This window comes from Sturnira hondurensis, unplaced genomic scaffold (genome assembly GCF_014824575.4).
Source record: "Sturnira hondurensis isolate 20B ecotype Veracruz unplaced genomic scaffold, ASM1482457v3 Scaffold0006413, whole genome shotgun sequence".
NCBI classification, from domain to species: Eukaryota; Metazoa; Chordata; class Mammalia; order Chiroptera; family Phyllostomidae; genus Sturnira; species Sturnira hondurensis.
The window spans coordinates 2,881,631-2,899,961 of record NW_028079044.1 but is presented as its reverse complement, the minus strand read 5'-3'; the positions used below and the strand labels follow the sequence as shown (position 1 = coordinate 2,899,961).

At 38.7% G+C, this 18,331-nt stretch overlaps 1 protein-coding gene across 23 annotated transcripts in view; it reads left to right on the top strand.

Annotated features, from left to right (window-relative positions):
• The first annotated feature begins 338 nt into the window (after positions 1-338).
• Positions 339-18,331, top strand: part of NRXN1 (neurexin 1) — a 1,091,189-nt gene continuing 1,073,196 nt past the window's right edge. For all 23 annotated transcript variants that reach the window (XM_037047882.1, XM_037047881.1, XM_037047879.1 and 20 more), the window contains exon 1: positions 339-1,204. In XM_037047882.1, coding sequence (XP_036903777.1) covers positions 433-1,204 — 772 coding nt within the window. In that variant the 5' untranslated portion in view covers positions 339-432. The remainder of the gene's footprint in view (positions 1,205-18,331) is intronic.

Sequence of the window (18,331 nt, the reverse complement as noted above, 5' to 3'; positions counted from 1 at the left end):
TGCCTGGTACCGCTGATGGTACCTGGCAGAGGATGATTATTTGAGGAGTGAAGCATCTGTTGACATCATTGATGCCCTTGAACTAGTTCATTGGACTCAAATGGATGAGTGATTTCCCTTGACCTTCTGTCGACACCTTTTCCAGAACGTTGCTTCCAAAGTGTATCCACCCTTTGGTTTGGACGTTTTGTGGCTGCCCTGTACGACTGGGGTCTACGTTTTCCAGTTGGAAGGGGACTATAGGGAGAGAGGGAGGGGTTGCTGGAAGAAGAAGAAGAAAAAAAGAACTAGACAAAGGAGGGTGCGTCCCTCCCACTCCTGCCCAGCCCCCTATCCCACTTACTCCTGGACCCTTATTTCTGCATCACGGTGTCCAGGACGATTTTGACCCTGTCGGCCCCGGCACCCCCCCGCCGCACCCCAGCCCCGAGCATGGGGACGGCGCTACTCCAGCGCGGGGGCTGCTTTCTCCTGTGCCTCTCGCTGCTGCTCCTGGGCTGCTGGGCCGAGCTGGGCAGCGGGCTCGAGTTCCCGGGCGCCGAGGGCCAGTGGACGCGCTTCCCCAAGTGGAACGCCTGCTGCGAGAGCGAAATGAGCTTCCAGCTGAAGACGCGCAGCGCCCGCGGCCTCGTGCTCTACTTCGACGACGAGGGCTTCTGCGACTTCCTCGAGCTCATCCTGACGCGCGGGGGCCGCCTGCAGCTCAGCTTCTCCATCTTCTGCGCCGAGCCCGCCACGCTGCTGGCGGACACGCCGGTCAACGACGGCGCCTGGCACAGCGTGCTCATCCGCCGGCAGTTCCGCAACACCACGCTCTTCATCGACCAGGCGGAGGCCAAGTGGGTGGAGGTCAAGTCCAAGCGGAGGGACATGACCGTGTTCAGCGGCCTCTTCGTCGGGGGGCTGCCCCCGGAACTGCGCGCCGCGGCGCTCAAGCTCACCTTGGCCTCGGTGCGCGAGCGAGAGCCGTTCAAAGGCTGGATTCGGGACGTGAGGGTCAACTCCTCGCAGGCCCTGCCCCTGGACAGCGGCGAGGTGAAGCTGGACGACGAGCCGCCCAACAGCGGCGGCGGGAGCCCCTGCGAGGCGGGCGAGGAGGGCGAGGGCGGGGTGTGCCTCAACGGGGGCGTGTGCTCCGTGGTGGACGACCAGGCGGTGTGCGACTGCTCGCGGACCGGCTTCCACGGGAAGGACTGCAGCCAAGGTAAGGCCCGGCGCCTGACCCACCCCACTGGGCCTTGGCTTGGGCAGGGCGTGGGGAGGAAGAGCGAGGGGGGCGGGGCGGGGCTGGTGCATGGGGTCTTCCTTTTCTGGACAGGGTTGCAACTGGCTTCCAGGTGAACACCTGTTTCTGGCCTCTCTGCCTCACCACTCCCACAGCTTCTCCTTTGGCATCCTCTTAATGGATGAGCAGCCACGTTTCCAGGTTCGCTTTCTTCCTGCGAGCTCTTTGTACCGGGTCTACTTCCGACCACGTGGCCGGTAGGATGACCTGTCCTCCTCGTTCCTTGGATTCTTTGCTGGGCTGCTCCCCATCTTCATTGGGCCATGGCCCACCTGAGTAACCACTGTGCTTTCCTCTGCCACCTTTACGTTCGCAATGCACAGATTTCCCCCATTAGATGCAAACAGGCATTTAGGTAGAAGATTGGGCACACATTTGGTGAAGAATGGCGTGCACGGCAGGTGCTCCATGGTTGAGAATCCCCACACAGGTACTCTTGGTAAAGGACCAGGGAGACAGGACTCATGAATACTGCTGTGCCTTTTACACGTAAAGTGTGAAGTCCTGTACCTGGTTGTGGCAAATAGGGGAGGAGGCATCTGAACATATTCTTGATTGGAAGGAGGGTTCTTGGAATTCATGTTAATTTCTAGGTTATGACCAAGGCCAACATTTGTCAATTTATGTAAAATTATGTGATGTCTGTGGTTTCTTAAGTGGGAGACAGGCCAGCTAATGTTTAGAAATGTTGGAGATCAAAAAGCATTTCTCAATTAGCGGATGCTTTGGGGAGATACATAGTAGAGAAGTTTAGATGTTTCTGGATCGGGAAGCTAATAAACAGGGGATGCATGTGAGGAATTGCAAGAGATTATCTGAGGATATTCAGCTAATGATATTTATCTGAGTAGTGGAGGCCACGTTGTAATTTCTGTTGTTCTTAGGGATGGAAACAGTGTTGAATTTAAAATAAAATTAGATCTAACTTCTATTTTCATCTCATTATAAATACAGTTCAGCCATTAGCGTGTTCTCTCCAATGTTGCTATGTGACAATGATCAAGGAAAAATATATTGTGTAAATACAGAAAAGCTTATGAACAGAAAGTGAATGATAATGAAAACAATGAAACATGGATATATCTGTGGCTGAGCAGGAGGGAAGGTATCAGGGTTTAAAGCAGGTAGCTTACAGGTCAAATGAAGGCAATCAACACATGAGTAAATGGTATTTATGGCTGAAATTTAGTAAGAGGTGAATTATTAAATCTGATTTTGAGAGCTGTAGGGACTAAGCTCTATGTATTATTGTATAATGTCTTCTTTTTTTTTTTTTTTTTTTTTTTTTTGCTGACACTGCTAAGGAGAACTAGCCCTTGTAAATCTTATTAGACTTGGCAGTTCTCTCTCACCTGACTTTAAGAGAAATGAAGGCTTGATAGAATTTGTACTTGTTTAAACAGCAAAGGGAGATAGAAAGAAAAGAGCTGGCCACTAGGAAAGTTCATGGGTCGATGAAAAAAGTGAAAGGTTATTTTCTTGTTCCGTCTTCATGAGGGCTTTTGTTTTTACTATGTTTTTGCTCAAGTCATTGTAGATAACTATGTATTTCATGGTTTATGCTGCACTTCAGTTTGGCTAGTAAATTTCCATGAATTGAGCATTCGGCTTTGTAGTTATGTGTTACATAAATAAAACAGTACATATTTCCCTCTACCAAGTCTAACTCCGTTGTAAATCATAGAAAAGATAGTTCCATGTGGTGATTTGCAGTAATATCATTTGAAGTTGCATACCTCTACACTGATTCATAGAAATGAATTAAGAATGAATATCATTTTGTGGTAAAATTGCTCTAAATATCCTGATGCCACTTTAAAATACAGAGCAGGGCATTTAATGAAGGACACACGAGGTATGACTTCCTTCCTTAAATTAGGAAACAAGACACAGCTTCTTCTCTGTGGGAGAGTGTTTCAAATGAAAATTTTCATTTTTCTGTATATTTTTAATGTAGGGATCCAGGTATCACCCATAATCAGTAGTTAAGAGTGGAAAAAGCATGGCAACAGTAATATGGTGAAGAGAAACAGGATTAGTTGTCTCAGAAATGCATTTTATTTCGCAAGTGGATAGCTTTTTCCAGAAGATGAAGAATTGGAATTACCACGCTGCATAATTGAACAGCATAGTACCTGATGCGTAAGGTAATTCAACCCAGAAAAGAGAGTCCGTCAGGAGTGTTCTGGAGCATTGATTCATTTTGAAAATTTGAGCTTACACTGGAGTGCAAAGATCACCACTGGCCATGAAAAGCAAACAAAAGACAGGATTCTTTTGATTATCACAAATGGGAGATGGAGCTGATAAAGGCAGGCTCTTTCTTCCCAAAAGGATTGGCTCCATTTTGACTATTTTCCCTGTTTCCTGTATGTCAAGTGACTGTTAAATAATTGATTGAGAATGGATGTGTCTCCCAACACCCATCATCATTGATGGCCAGGGATAGATGGTTTCTATTCAGATAAAGTATAAGCGAAGCCCTGCTTTTAGCCAGTATTTACACGGATTGCCACATTCTTTTTAAAAACAAATTTAAAAACAGATAAATCCACATTCATTAGAAAGTTTAGGAAAAAAGTTAAAAGCACACAGTAAATAAAATTTAAATGATGTCTGGTCTCAACTATAATTTTGTAAAAAAAAAAGTCTCCTTATTTTAGTTGCCTTCATATTTAAAATACCATAAAACTACTAAAAAGACAGCAACGCTATTCTCTTCTCCCCCAAGCCCCTGCCATGGCCTAGAAGCCTAGAATGTCATCAAACAATTTATGCACTTGTGAATTTCTAGAATACTTTTATTTAATGAATCCATTTTTATCCTTACTCTATTTATTCACACCTAACGAATTTTATTTATGTATTTATGCAGTAATGGAATAAGGACAGAAGAGAGGTTATACGTCACAAACAAGTTAGTGGCAAAGCCTGGGTAAGAACACAGTCACTTCTTACTGAGCCCTGTGCAGTATGTCTGTTGAATAAGATTTCTGATTTATTAGGGTTTTTTTCAGGTATAGGCAGTAATAAAGAGGTAAAGTTTTAGACAGACAGACAGACAGACACACACACACAGGAGTGGTGGGGAAGAGCTAGCTTATGCATCACTGTGTTCTTTGACCCCAAGCCTTAGAACTGAAATATTTAAGAGTGTCATTTTCCTGAATGATGGATGCTTATGGGGCACATAGTTTTTTCAGTGACTGATACTCATCCAAGTGCCCCAGGGCCATTATTATTTAATAAGTTTCAACTTAAGAGGACTAATTGTTTCCTACCAGCTTAAAAGAATTAGTGAATTTGATGACTACCCAGTTAAAAAATGAGAATAACAAACTAATCAATGAGAAATTAAGTTAAACCCAGGGTCATGTATATGAAAATTTCATACTGGACTCTGAGTGCCTCTTTCCTTTACATTCCCTATTTAAATGGCCGTACACACATACAGCTTGTGATGGTTGGTTGCTTAGTATTATTAAACATGGCAGTGTGGATAGATGCCGTTTAATAAAGCCTCTGCTTTCTATGACTTTGATAATATGACCAGATAGACAACCATATTCACTCATTACTTTACTCATTCATTTCTTTATTCAACAAATATTGAAGGCTTTGTGTGCACGCAAGTACTAGACTTAGGCAGTAGACAGTAAACTCCCAGAAATAGTTCCTTCACAGCCCTTGCATTCCAGTGAAGAGACACAGTGATGTACAAAAACAAATACATGGATGTTTTCAATGGCAGTATATATTTTGGAGGAATAGTACCTGGTACTGTGAGAACTTAAAATAGTGTGAACTGACCTAATCATAGTAGGTTTTCCTGGAGAGTAAGGTTTAAACTAAAATCTGGAGGAGAAGAAGGAATTCACTTAGGTAAGGGAGAAAAGAAATACGAGGCACGGAATCCTGGAACAGGAGATGATGTGGCGCATCCCAGCAACTGAGAGATGTTCCTGGAGTGTGGAGCTCTTAGAGAGAGGAGGGGGACAGATCTTGCAGGGCCTTCTAGACCTAGTCAGGGATTTTCGTCTTTATTGTGAGAGTGGTAGAAAAGCCATGGAAGGAGTTTAGTGTGGAAGGTGAGGAGGAGGATGTTACTATTAAGTTTATGTTTCAAAAATGTCACTCTGGCTACAGTGTTAGAACAGATTGATAGGGGGCCAGAGGAAAAAGAGAAAACATTATTTTCTGTGTGTCAGTCAACAACATTTGTTAAGCACCCACTGTACACTGTAGACAGAACTAGAGCACAGAGAGAAGAACAAGATTCTTTCTCTAAGGAAGGAAGGATCTTTGTGAGTTTACTTAGGTATGGGAATCTCAGGCCATTCATTGTTTGGAACTCTTTGGTTCTACCCGTAAAAGGCATTATTTGAACCCTTTGTGCGATTTGTCATGTGGTTTCTCTGGGATGTACCCATTGAATACAAGGGCTCCTACAGCACATTGGTAATGTCATACTTCATTATACCCTCAAGTATTTTACCAAACATGTATTTCTTATGACCATATATATATATCTATATCTATACATATAGTCACACACACACACACACATACACACACACACATATATTGATTGATTCTAGGTTCTAAACACTAATAGCTACAATAAAGAAAAAGTATCATGTAGGTGCTTACAATCTTTATCAGGTTAAAAAAATTTTAGCATTTACCATGTAGTTAGGTACTAGACAAAAACATTCAGAGATTTTACCAGAGTTTTGTTTGAAGTCTACTATTGTAGGAGAAGATGGATCATTTGGCTGAAAAAGATAGGAGTGGAATGCAGAAATTCATCGATAATTTTGATCTAGATAAAATGTTCTGGGACGCTCTTAAAGTATGACAGTGAAAGGCATCTGTATGGTCTAGCAAAACGGCAACAACAACAAAACCAAAAAAACTTATCCTGACTATACATTAGTAATCAAAATTGAGTTCCTATGCTAGAATGCCACAAATGAAGTGGAATGAATTATTCTGAGATTTTGTTTAACTGTTCTAAGATGCAACTGTAGTGTAGAAGTTAAATTATGTAGACTCTGGGGGCCACACTGCCTGGTTTAAGAGGTTATCCAGTCAAACTTCTATTCCTCAGTTTTGTCATTTGTGAAAATGAGATAATAATTCTACTTACTTCATAGGGATCTTATCAAAATGAAGCAGGTGATTTCATGTAAAGTCCCGAGAGCAGTGCCTGACACATAGTAAACATTCCAAAGTGTTCACTTGTTATTTGCGTTCCAATGACTGCTGCCATCACTACTAGGACCACTACTTTCTCTGATACTGTTTTCTTTAGAGGCACTCTCAAGAAAAATTCAAATAGGCAACAGCCTTTTCTCATTAAAATAAGTTCTAATGTAATAATGATCTTTGATTAGCACACAAGTTTCAACTTACAAAGAAAATAAAATGGTAAAGACAATGATTTCTGTCTTATACAGATTTTCTCAAATGTGTACCTAGTCACATTCAAAATATTTTAAAAAATCATATTCTATTTGAGAATTTTTTTGATGATTGAGCAGCCTTTAACACAAAAGAATTTATAAAAAGTACCACTTTCCACAAAACTAATACCTTTATGCATCCCAATCTTATACATAAATAGCAGTTTTAACTGTATTTGTCCTAATGTATAGATACAGATATCTAGTGGACCTATCCTATTTATAATTTGCCTTTGAGTCTCTCCTATAAGTTAAAATTATTTATATGTATGCTGCAGAGGAGCTAGATGATATATTTGAGCTTTAAAAGCTCAGACAAGCTCAAGCTCAAGCATAACTATAACTATTCTTATAGTTATGAATAGATTATACTTTAGCATAAAATTATATGCATATATACACATATAATTATATATATATATATGCTATTGAATCATGTTCCACTGTTGGCTGTCATTAAATGAAATGTGATCATTATACTGATTATTTTTTAAACCCTCCTGATTGGCTATGGAAAGGACTATATAATACTCCCGATTTCTTAGCTACATTGTGAGAAAGAAGACCCTGAGCCACACCGGGTCTTGTAAACAGCATTTGACCCCATTCTGTATCTCTTTCTCAGTGAACAATCGGTGGCTACCATGCCTGTCGGGTTAAATCCTTTGAATGTGCCTCGAAAATTAGGCCTTATCATAGGTATTCAGGCTTTGTTTTATTATGGAGATATAAGCCTTTATTAGAAGTTGCTATGCAAACTCTACTTTCAAAAAGTACACAAGTATTTTTGACATCATTAAAAATAAATCATTTTTACATTCTAAAATTTTAAGTTCATTATGCAAAACCCTTGTACTTTTTGCATGTTATTTCTCTATAATTTTATGGCTCAGTCCCTTTTCTATTACTTGAAAGTACAGGAATCAGTCACTTCATGGTCTTTGCTGAATAGTAAGTCTTAAAATGTTTCAATTAGGTTTTGTCAGTTGCTTTAGAACTCTTCGGCGATTGCATGGCTTTTTGGTTCTCTCTCTTCTGCATGGATTCCACGTATTTCTGCTTGAATATGAGAATAAGTACAATGCTGTCTCAGATTCTTTTCCTGCCTTGTTATTATTTACACATATGTGAAAACAGAATGTGTCGTGGGATCTGAAAAACTAAATTCCAGAGGTGGCATTGCCTCTAAATCACTGTTAAAAGTTGAGTAAGGCCACTAACATTCTATGTTTCAATTTACAATATTGTAAATTGAGAAATGCTTTCTCAGACTACCAATATATTGTGAGCTCCTGCTAACTGACCTCACATAATGTTTGTGAGTAACTAATAGATTTATACTCTCAGAAAAACTTGAAAATTTGAAAGAAATATCCAATGGCAGCAAGGAAGATGGCTCTAGAATATTATGGATAGTAATAGTGATAATGTTAAACATGGTTCTGTAAATCTGGATTGATTTTTGGGGCCATTTTAGGTAATGGTATGCTCCATAGTACATATAAGATTTGGTGGAATTCTCTTATGTATTGATACATCAGTGCAGACAAGCTGATTAAAGAGGAACTTGGTCCCATGGTTCCTTATGAGTAAAAGCTAATGAAATAAGTAATTTAAGACAGTAACTATGTGAGTACACATTATATGGTTCTATTTTTATGAACTTCTAAACAGACAACTAATCTATGCTGATTATGGTGATAGAGGTCAGGATAGAGGTGACCTCTAAGTGGTATTGACTAGAAAAAGATACAATGGAGACTTCAACTTGATCTGGATGGTGGTTATGTGTGTATATATATTTGTAAAAATTCACTGAACTATACATTTAAAATTTGTTTTAAGTTACTAAAACTTAAGTAACTTAAGTAACTTTAAGTTTTGTTTTAAGTTCAATACTGTGTCTAATCTCTACCTCAATTTTTAAAAATTAATTTTTAATTATATAAAATTATAATTTTATAATTATAATTTTATATAAAATTATAGAAAATAAAATCCCAAGTTTTAAAAATGTTGCTCAGTGAATACAATTGCACTGAATATATATATATGTATATATATATATATATATGTTACTTACAAAGAGATCCTTAATGGAAATCCATATTTTAAAATTTTAGGCAAAAGTCAAATATTTGTAACATAGACCCAAAGACCAATTCAGGGAGCAAGTGTATTTATACTTGAATAAATATGACAATAAGAGAAGAGAGTATTCTGTTTTAAACACCTGTACATCCCTTGAACTTGCTTTCAATTTCTTGTGTCTTAATAGTGGAAATTCGACGTGGGTTCTTATTTTACACTTGCATCTGCTGAGTGCAAGTCCTATCAACACATTCAAGCAATACACGTTTTCCAACTAGAACAACTTAACTGCTGAAATTTTCAGTAAATGAATGATGAGGATGTTGTAAGAGCTCAATACATTCTTAAATGAGTGATTGGATATTGGAAGAAACATTACAGTCCAACCATAAATTTCATAATACTGTCTAAATCTGCAAATATACGTGACTTCTCCCCCAAAATATTAGGAATCAATTATTCAAAAGGTGCACTAGATACCTCTTCTTTAATGGTGCTCTAAGCACCTCTTGAATTTTAATATAATTTTAAATTGTTCTGTTTAGAATCACAATAGTTATTATAATTACTATTTAGTGTTTACTGAATGAAGGTCACTGTACAGGGTGTTTTGTTCATCTTTATTTATTCTCACAACATCCTACTTGCTAGGTTTTATAAAGTTCCCATTTTATGGATGAGAGAATTGTGGATTAGAAAGGCTAACTTGCCTGAAGTTCCATAGCTCAGTGGCAAAGCTGAAATTTGAGCATAGGTGTGTCCTTTGCCTCAGCAGGCAACTCCGTCCATTATATGAAATAGCATGCGCATTTTAACTAACAGTAAATGGATATGGGAATATGCTCACTAATTGTCAGCCTGGTGCTAATTTAAATGGCTGACTTATAATAAAGGCTTCAGTGTCGAGGGTTGTGACAGACCCTTAAGTTTCCTGACATTTACTGATGTCATTATAATAAAGAAATAGAATAACTTGTAAGAATTCATCACATTTTATTTCTATAATTTGCTTATTTACTTTTTTGTTGACCTCTTCATATCATGCTTAATGTGTTAATTCTACTCTAATGTAAATAGAAGTAAAGCCCTAGACTATTGCATCTAAAGAACATTACAACTAATTCTTTATCTTTTGAATAAAAGCACTTATTCACAAAACAATCAACTCGGAATTTCTGTTCATTTCAGAGGCTGGAGATAAAGTTATTGAAAACGTCAAAGTCCGTGGTGAGTCAGCACAGACGTAAAGACCTAGCCCAGTCCCATAAATAGACACGTTGTGAGAGTTGCTGAGTTAGAACATGATTCTACTGAAGATACAGATGATGATACACAGGACACTTAATTGAAATTATGTAATGAGAAGATAGTGTCTGTTTTGGGTTAAGTGAGTCTAGCTTTCCAACACATTGCCTAGAATTGAACCCAGGAGTCGGTCTTCGAGTTTACAAAGGTATTCTCTGTGCTATTTCTGGCATATATGAGAAACTGTTATTGGAAAGAACTGGGAGGCGATCAAGTCTGAGCTAGGAAGCCAAAGTTGCTGACCCAGTCTCTCGTCCAGTTACTTGGGCTCAGAACTATCTGGATTGTAATTAGAAATACACTGACCCCAAATTACAGGAGCGAGTGCCACTTCAAATAGCACTTCCTCAAGTTGGTTCCCAGGAGGGCTCTGTTGTTTCAGAAGTTAGAAGAGGAACTGCCAAGAAGAACAGTTGCTTCACTAGCATGCTAACATCAGGAGCAGCTTTTTATGTTTAATTATAGACATAATGCATTCTGCGTGGATGACAACCCATAATGGAAGCAGCTACTGTTGTGCGTGACCTAACAGCACCTGGCTTTGTACGTGGAACCAGCTAAGCTCAAGTGTTAGTCAGACATTGCTAGATTCAGCAGGATGAGCCACCCCAGGCCAGCAGTGGCAAGGAAATGAAAGACTCATGTTTTTCTTCTAAGTAATGATGACTCTCTATAATTAAGCTTGCTGGGACTCTCCTTGGGGAAAGAGCTGGCATGGCAGCATATGAGTATTGTAGGGAAGATTTAGCTTAAGCTCTTTATCTTGAATGCAAAATTGATTTTTTAGCAAATAATTTCTTTAAAATTATTACATGTGATGCTTAAGGTACTAAATGTTTAATTTATTCAATTAAAATGCTGTAAAATAGGAAGTGGTATATTGTGTCTTAAGATCCCAGTGCACAATTGAATGTGTAGAAGAATACATCTGTGAGTCCGTATTTTAAAAAATGGGCCAGCTTTCTGTGACACAAAGTATTGAAGTATTTTAAAATAATGAAGCACTTATTTTTAATAAGTGCTTTTATATATTATATATAATATATATATATTATATATATATATATACACTGCAAAAATATATACCAAAACATTCCATACACAAGAAAATCACATAACATAGTCAGAGGAAGTCTTTTTTTTAATGTCTTAAAATGTATTGGTTAAATATATCATGAATGTTTTTATAATTGAAAGTAGTTTATGTAATATGTATATTTTTTCTATACAAGACCTGAGAAATCTATCATGTCTATCTTTATAGTAAGATAAATAACTTTGTGTGGTCAGGCATGGTATTAGAGATTTTGAGGTTTCTGCAAAGTAGCATTTTCATATTGTTGATTGACAGCATCGCAAATGTTCCTGGGGGTTGTGTGAAAAACTAACTATATTATGTCTTGCTCTAATATTGTTCTGACAGTTACCAGGAGTAATTTATTTTGCTGGAACTTTATTATTATTATTAAGTAGTTATTATTTAACTATTTATTAAAATGAGCCACCATTATGTTCCAGAAGATGAAAAAGTTAAGCTTTTTTTTTTTGAAACAGCCCATTTTTAAGGCCAATATATTTCTGAAATCTCTTTTAAGAGCATAGTTAGGAAATCTAAACAATTTTTGTATCATTTGTAAGTTTTAGAACATGCCTCATTGGTCAGTTTTTATCACTATATGGGAATGGTTTTGGAGAAATATCATTAATTCTCTCTTCCTGGGGCCTCTTTAGTTTTTGCTTTGATTAGAATAGCAGAGTTAAAATAATATGGCTTGCTTTCTTCTATCACAGTTTGCATTTTTGGCTTCAAATGACATTTAAAGTTTTTTCTTTTTGCTTGAATTTCATCTGTTGTTTATTCTTCTGCTCTCTACATTGATTTTCTTCATAAAAGTACAGGCAGAGAGGAGCGTCAGGTGTTAGAATAATTCTTCCTCTGGGAATAACGCTCTATGACTGTTAGCTGAGAGCTGAGCACTTTCTCAGAGGAGGTTGGAAACAGAGAATGTTGGGCAGCTCCCTTTCTCTCAGGCTCCAGATATTGTTCATCCTGAATAAAGTCCTTGTTTGTACAACATAAAGATGTTGTGTTTCATCTTAAACAGAGACAATAAAGGTTTGCATTGGGACCAGGTATCCTATATTCTGTAATGTCTTCTGCCCATAAGAGATGGATGATAGAAAGGTGATGAGGTCTCAGGGAATCTTTGATACCTGTAATGTGTAATAATTGAGAAAATGAGACAGAAGACAGAGAGAATAGGAGATAGGAGAAAAGAAGATGGCCAGGGTAAATGAGTGTTGGAAAAGAAGATAAATTGAGAAAGAGAGAGAGAGAGAACACAAGAAGAACTAACAGAATTTGAAACAACAAACAGATTGAGAACTGGTGATTTAAAAAATGAAAAATTTCACCTCTGCTTAGTGGAGAAGACTAGATTATGAGACTAGATCATGGATTCCTTGACTTCTAGCTCTGGGATTGATTTGAAAAGAATAGGAAGAAGAACAAGACAATGATTATTATCTACAATTCAGTCATATGCAGTACAGTCATTCTGGCAATGTGCCTTTTTTATACTAACTAATAACACTAGTAGTAAAATATTGCATAACTCATGCTATGTGTTAGGCACTATTTTAAGCTCTTTTCACATTCATTTAGTCATTCTCACAACCCTATAAGGTGGGTGCTCTCTCCCTTTTATTTATTTATTCGTTATTTTACTTTTTTAATGTAATTTTTTTTTTCTTTTAGAGAGAGAGAAGAAGGGAAAGAAACAGAGAGGGAGAGAAAAGTCATTGTGTGAGAGAGAAACAGTTGCCTCTTGCACACCCCCAACTGGGGACCTGGCCCGAAACCCAGGCCTGTACCCTGACTGGGAATTGAACTGGTAGCTTTTTGGTTTGCAGGCTGGTGTTCAATCCACTGAGCTACATCAGCCAGGACTATTTCCTTCATTTTGCAGATGAGAAAAATGAGACCCAGAAGATTTTCTTAAATTACTCAAGTTCACACACTAGGATTTTGCAAAGCTGGCATTTGAAACATGATTGCAGTATGGTTCCTTAGAACATGCCCTACACTTGTAATTCTCTTCCTTTTTAATAATAAAGTATAACTGAGTATATGTATTCCACATACTGTTTTACACATGAGAATACCCTGTGTTTAAAAGATGCCTGTATAGGCTAGTGCAATTTCATCTCTCTCTCTCTTTCTCTTTCTCTTAGTATTCCGTATAAGTGTTTAGTAACTTTTCCTGGGCAGAATTTCTTCCCTAAATTTAATGAAAATCCTTTCTCCTCTGACATAAATTAATTTCTTCTTGTTATGTCCTCAGTGGGAATAAAACTTATGTTGTTAGTATCCCCTCAAATTATCTTTATCTGCCTAAATAAAAGAATGCTGTCTTCACTGAACTAAAAATGTTTCGGATTTGCCTTCCGTGTAACTGGTCTGAATTCAGCCTGCCGCCCCTAATAGCAGCCTGTTTTATTTATTTTACTCACTATCAGCTCCGCTCACTAATGCTCTCCCAGAGGTTAGTTCCCAAAACATATTACAATCTTCTGAATCTGTTCATCACGGCAGCAACATAGCTGCACTCTCAATGACTCCTTAACCTTTCTTCTTGCTTCTGTCTGACGTGCTAATTTCCCTGTATATCTTGGAAATGGCATGAGCAGGGACTACATAAAATCCTTACTGGCTGTTGTTACTTGGTGCTTTAAAAAAAATGTCTGTCATTAGCGTCTGTAGATCAGGCAGTCCAGAATTGGATAAAGGGGAAAAAAGTCTTGATAACATTGCATTTGTAAGCAGGAAAAGTAGGTCAGAAAAATTTGAACTGACAAACAGAAAAAAAGAACTTGGACTAAGGAAAACTGGCAGTAGTATTCTGGTCCACAGAGGACTAAGCAGTGAAAATGGATTTGAACAACAGTGTGTTCATTTTGGCACAGGAAAGAGGAAACAGCATTTGCTTGTAGTTCTTTCTGTTACTGTGAGAATAGGCCAGCAGAAGTGATGGGGGAATCATAGTTCCTGGAGATTACTACCAATAGCTGAGATAGCAAGTGCTAGTCATAAATGGCTTAGGATTTTTCTTATTCTGATCAGAGGTATTGTACCAAATGACCTTTACAATACATTTTCAGCTCTTAGGTATGTAAATGATTGTATTTTTTGAAAAACCTTTAACATATAGGTCCGCCTCATTTGAGATGGAAGTAGCCTAACCACCCCTTACCCCAAATAACTTTCCTTCCTCCCCCCCTCCAATGATTACAGGAAAAATGATTTCAAGAGTATCTATCTGAAGTTATAATTCACAGATGCATTTGAGTAAAATATGGCACCAACTGCCACAGAGCACGTGGCCCCTGAATTACTTCCCCAGTTTTCTTCACTTGCTGTCGCTGCACATAGGAGTCCCGGGAATACACTGTGGCAGGCTCCCTTCCCACGTGCTTGTTTTTGCCCTGAGCCAGCTGCCCTGTTGTCCTCTTTACACGGTGGATTGTCCCAGTTTCATGTTTCCTTGAATATGGTTGAGCTCAAGTTACAGCTCCTGCCTGTACCTCTTATTTACTCTGCCAAGGCCAGGGTGCACTGCAAACACTGAATCCGCCGCCAGCAGGCGTGGTGCTCCTGCTCCAGGGCCTGGATGCAGCACCTCTGAGTGGTGTTGCTCCCATATCATTTTTTTATTTTGACTGTCTGTGTCATTGCTCCTTCTCTGGGATACACCCAGAGCTTTGGATGAAGGGGGTGTGGGCCTTGGTATGAATTCTTGCTGGAGAAGGATGAGATGAGAGGAGTAAAGAATAGTTTTTGAGTAAAAAAAAAAAGAGGCAAGAACAACAACAAAGAAAAGAAAACCAAAGCGACGACTGCTCACAACATTAAACTTTGGGTACCCCTCACTTTTCATGGTACAACTGGTTACACAAACTTGGAATCTAGCTTTATCATTGACCCCCTATGTTTCTGTCCATCCATAACTCCAAAGCCACTTACAAAGAAGATACCAAACACAAGATGAGATATTGGCTCTTAGGCGGCTGTTTACCTCTGTGTTCTCAGAACTCTTGCAGACTGAAAGTTTGGCAGCACAAATGAGGATGTTAAAACCTAAATACATGTATAAAAATTCGGGGATCAAAAATGTGAATTAAACTTGCTATTAATCAGACTATATAGAGATCTATAATAAATTGATATACTAATGATATTATTAATGATGGTCTCAGTTGTAGTAAAAATGAGCGGTTTTGAAAAATGCAGCCATGGCAGGATGCCTATGAAGAGTGAAAAACATGTTCCTTTTAAAATTTACAGTTAATGGATTGTTCCACAATGTCACTTAAGTCACCATAATTTTAAAGTACTCATCAATGGATTCTTCCATATCAAGTGAAAACAGTTTGTGAAATGTTATTAGAAAGTTGCAAGGGATGGATAGGAAAAGTGTTGTATTAATAAATACTGAGTCTGTTGTAAACCATAAATAGTCGGGGCTTGACATTTTATGTTTTGGGAAACACTATATTTTGATCAACCACTCACATTCTCTGCTCTAAGAATTGAAATGTGTCACATTCTAATGGAGTAGGCTGGCAGATACATATATGTATGACTGTAATACAGTGCAGTAAACACTGTCACAGAGATGAGTATCTAGTCCTGCTAGAAACCAGAAAACCCAGGGACTAACTATGTGCTTTCAGTGACCAAGTTCATGTGATTCTAGTTATGTGCCATTTCAAGCTCTCATACCCACCCATCAAGATTGTTTTTATAATCTCTTTACCACGTTTCTTACTCCCAGGCAATGCTCCTCATTCTGCCACTTAAAGCCATTTCTCTCTGCTACTGGAGTGATCCTTTAAAAAAGTAATATTTCTCCTTTGGCTTAAGGTTGAAGAACGCATGCCAGCACTGTTGTGAATCTGTCCCTGGATCTTCACAGTTTTCGTTTCTTAACCACTGTACCAACAGAAACCTTGTGATTTAAGACAATCATTATTTATATTATGAATAGTCATTTTATTTACATGTAGGACCCTTTTTAGTGACACTTTTCCAATGCCAAAAGACTTCTGTCCAGTCTCTACTGTGTAAAATCCCACTCATTATTCATAATCCACCTAAAAGATCTCTGTGAAATCTGCTCCAGCATCTTCCTCTAGTCCGCCTTGAGCCAACGATGACTTTGTGTAAATACCCTTGTTTGTGAACTTATAGCACTCAGCACATTTTATTTTATTTTTTTTTATTTTGACTTTTTTAAAGTTTTTTTTTTTTTTAAGGGAAGAGAGAAGGGAAGGGAGGGAGAAAGAGAGGAGACAAACATCAATGTGTGGTTGCCTCTCACGTGCCCTCTACTGGGGACCTGGCCCACATTCCTGGCATGTGCCTTGACTGTGAATAAAACCAGTGACCCTTTGGTTTGCAGGCCAGTGCTCAATCCAGCCAGGCTGAGACACACCAGCCAGGCTGAACACATTTTACTATATTTACTTAATGTTCCATCTTATTTCTTCACATGATTGTAAGTCCCCAGTAGATAACATATGCCTCTATTTATTCTTCTATTTTCCCCCTTTTATATATGTAAGAGCTACCAGACTGGCCCATAGTCATTCAATACATTTACGTTCAAGATATTGAGAGAAGACTATTAAGGATAATGGTCAAAGAAAACAATTATTTTAAAAATAAATACAAATAGCCAATAAGTACAAGAAAGGAAGTTTCATCTCAATAATAAATGAAGAAATATCAACTAAAATGAGGTATTATTTCTTGCCTAGCTGGTTGAGAAGATTAACGATTGCCATCATACATAATGTTGTTAGGGATATGGCAATATAAGCACTCTTAGGAAGTCTGTCCAGAAAAAGTCCAGACATTGTCAATATAACAAAAAACAATTTGCACAACATCGATGTAACCTGGCAGCCGAGGAGAGTGGATGGGAATGCGTACAGGTGAAAAATGGTGACTTCACTGTTCTAGTCAGTAGGGGCAGTGGACACTGTCTAGTGAGCATGTGTACTGTGTGGCTGTCACATTCAAAAATGACCGAGTGAGTAGAATAACGAATCTGCATCAAATTTTGCATTAAGCTTGAACATTTCTCTGTGGAAAATATTCAGATGACTCAGAAGGCTTTCAGTGATGATGCAATGAGTGCAGCACGGGTAAAAGTGTGGCACAGATGCTTCAAAGGTGGTTTGAGAATCTGTTGAAAGTGATGCATGTCCTGGAAGGCCTGCAACAAGCACAACACCTGAAAATGTTGAATGTGTACTGGCTGAAATCACCAAAGATCAGTGACTGACAGTGTGAGAACTAGAAGCTGATCTGGGGATTCTAAAAACTACTGTGTCCAAGATTCTGATGCAGGATATTGGCGTGAAGTGAGTCATGGCAAAATTTGTTCCATGCCCTCTGCTACCAGAGCAAAAGGAATATCATGCTGCAGTTGCTAATGATTTGATTCAAACCACTACCAGTGAACCAGATTTCCTCAAGTAGGCCATAGCCAGAGACGAATGGTGGATCTTTGGGTATGATCTGGAAATGAAGGCCCAGTTTTCCCAATGGAAGTTGCCTGGTTCTCCACGCCCAAAGAAGGTGCGGCAAAGTCACAGCAAGATCAAGACCATGTTAAACAGTGTTTTTGATTGGGAAAGTGTTGTCCATCACGAGTATGTCCCTCTAGGCCAAACAGTTAATAAAGAATACTAACTCAATGTTCTTTGTCAGTTGAGAGATGCAGTATGATGAAAATGGCACAACTATTTTCAACTGATGATTGGCAGCTTCATCACAACAGATAATCCACTCATTCATTACTTCTCATGAGGAGTTTTTGGCTAAAACATCAAATCACCCAAGTGGTTCAGCCCCTCAACAGCCCAGATCCGGCACCCTGCAACTCCTGTCTTTTTTCAACACTAAAATCACCTTTGAAAGGGAAGAGATACCAGCCTATCAATGAGATTCAGGAAAATATGAAGGAGCAGCTGATGGTGATTCCAACAAAGGATTTTGCAGAGAGTTTTGAACAGTGGAAGAGATGCTGGGAGAACTGTGTGAGGTTCCAAGGTGTCTGCTTTGAAGGGGACTGAGGCATCATTGTTCTGTGTAAATGTTCCTTGTATCTTGTATCTT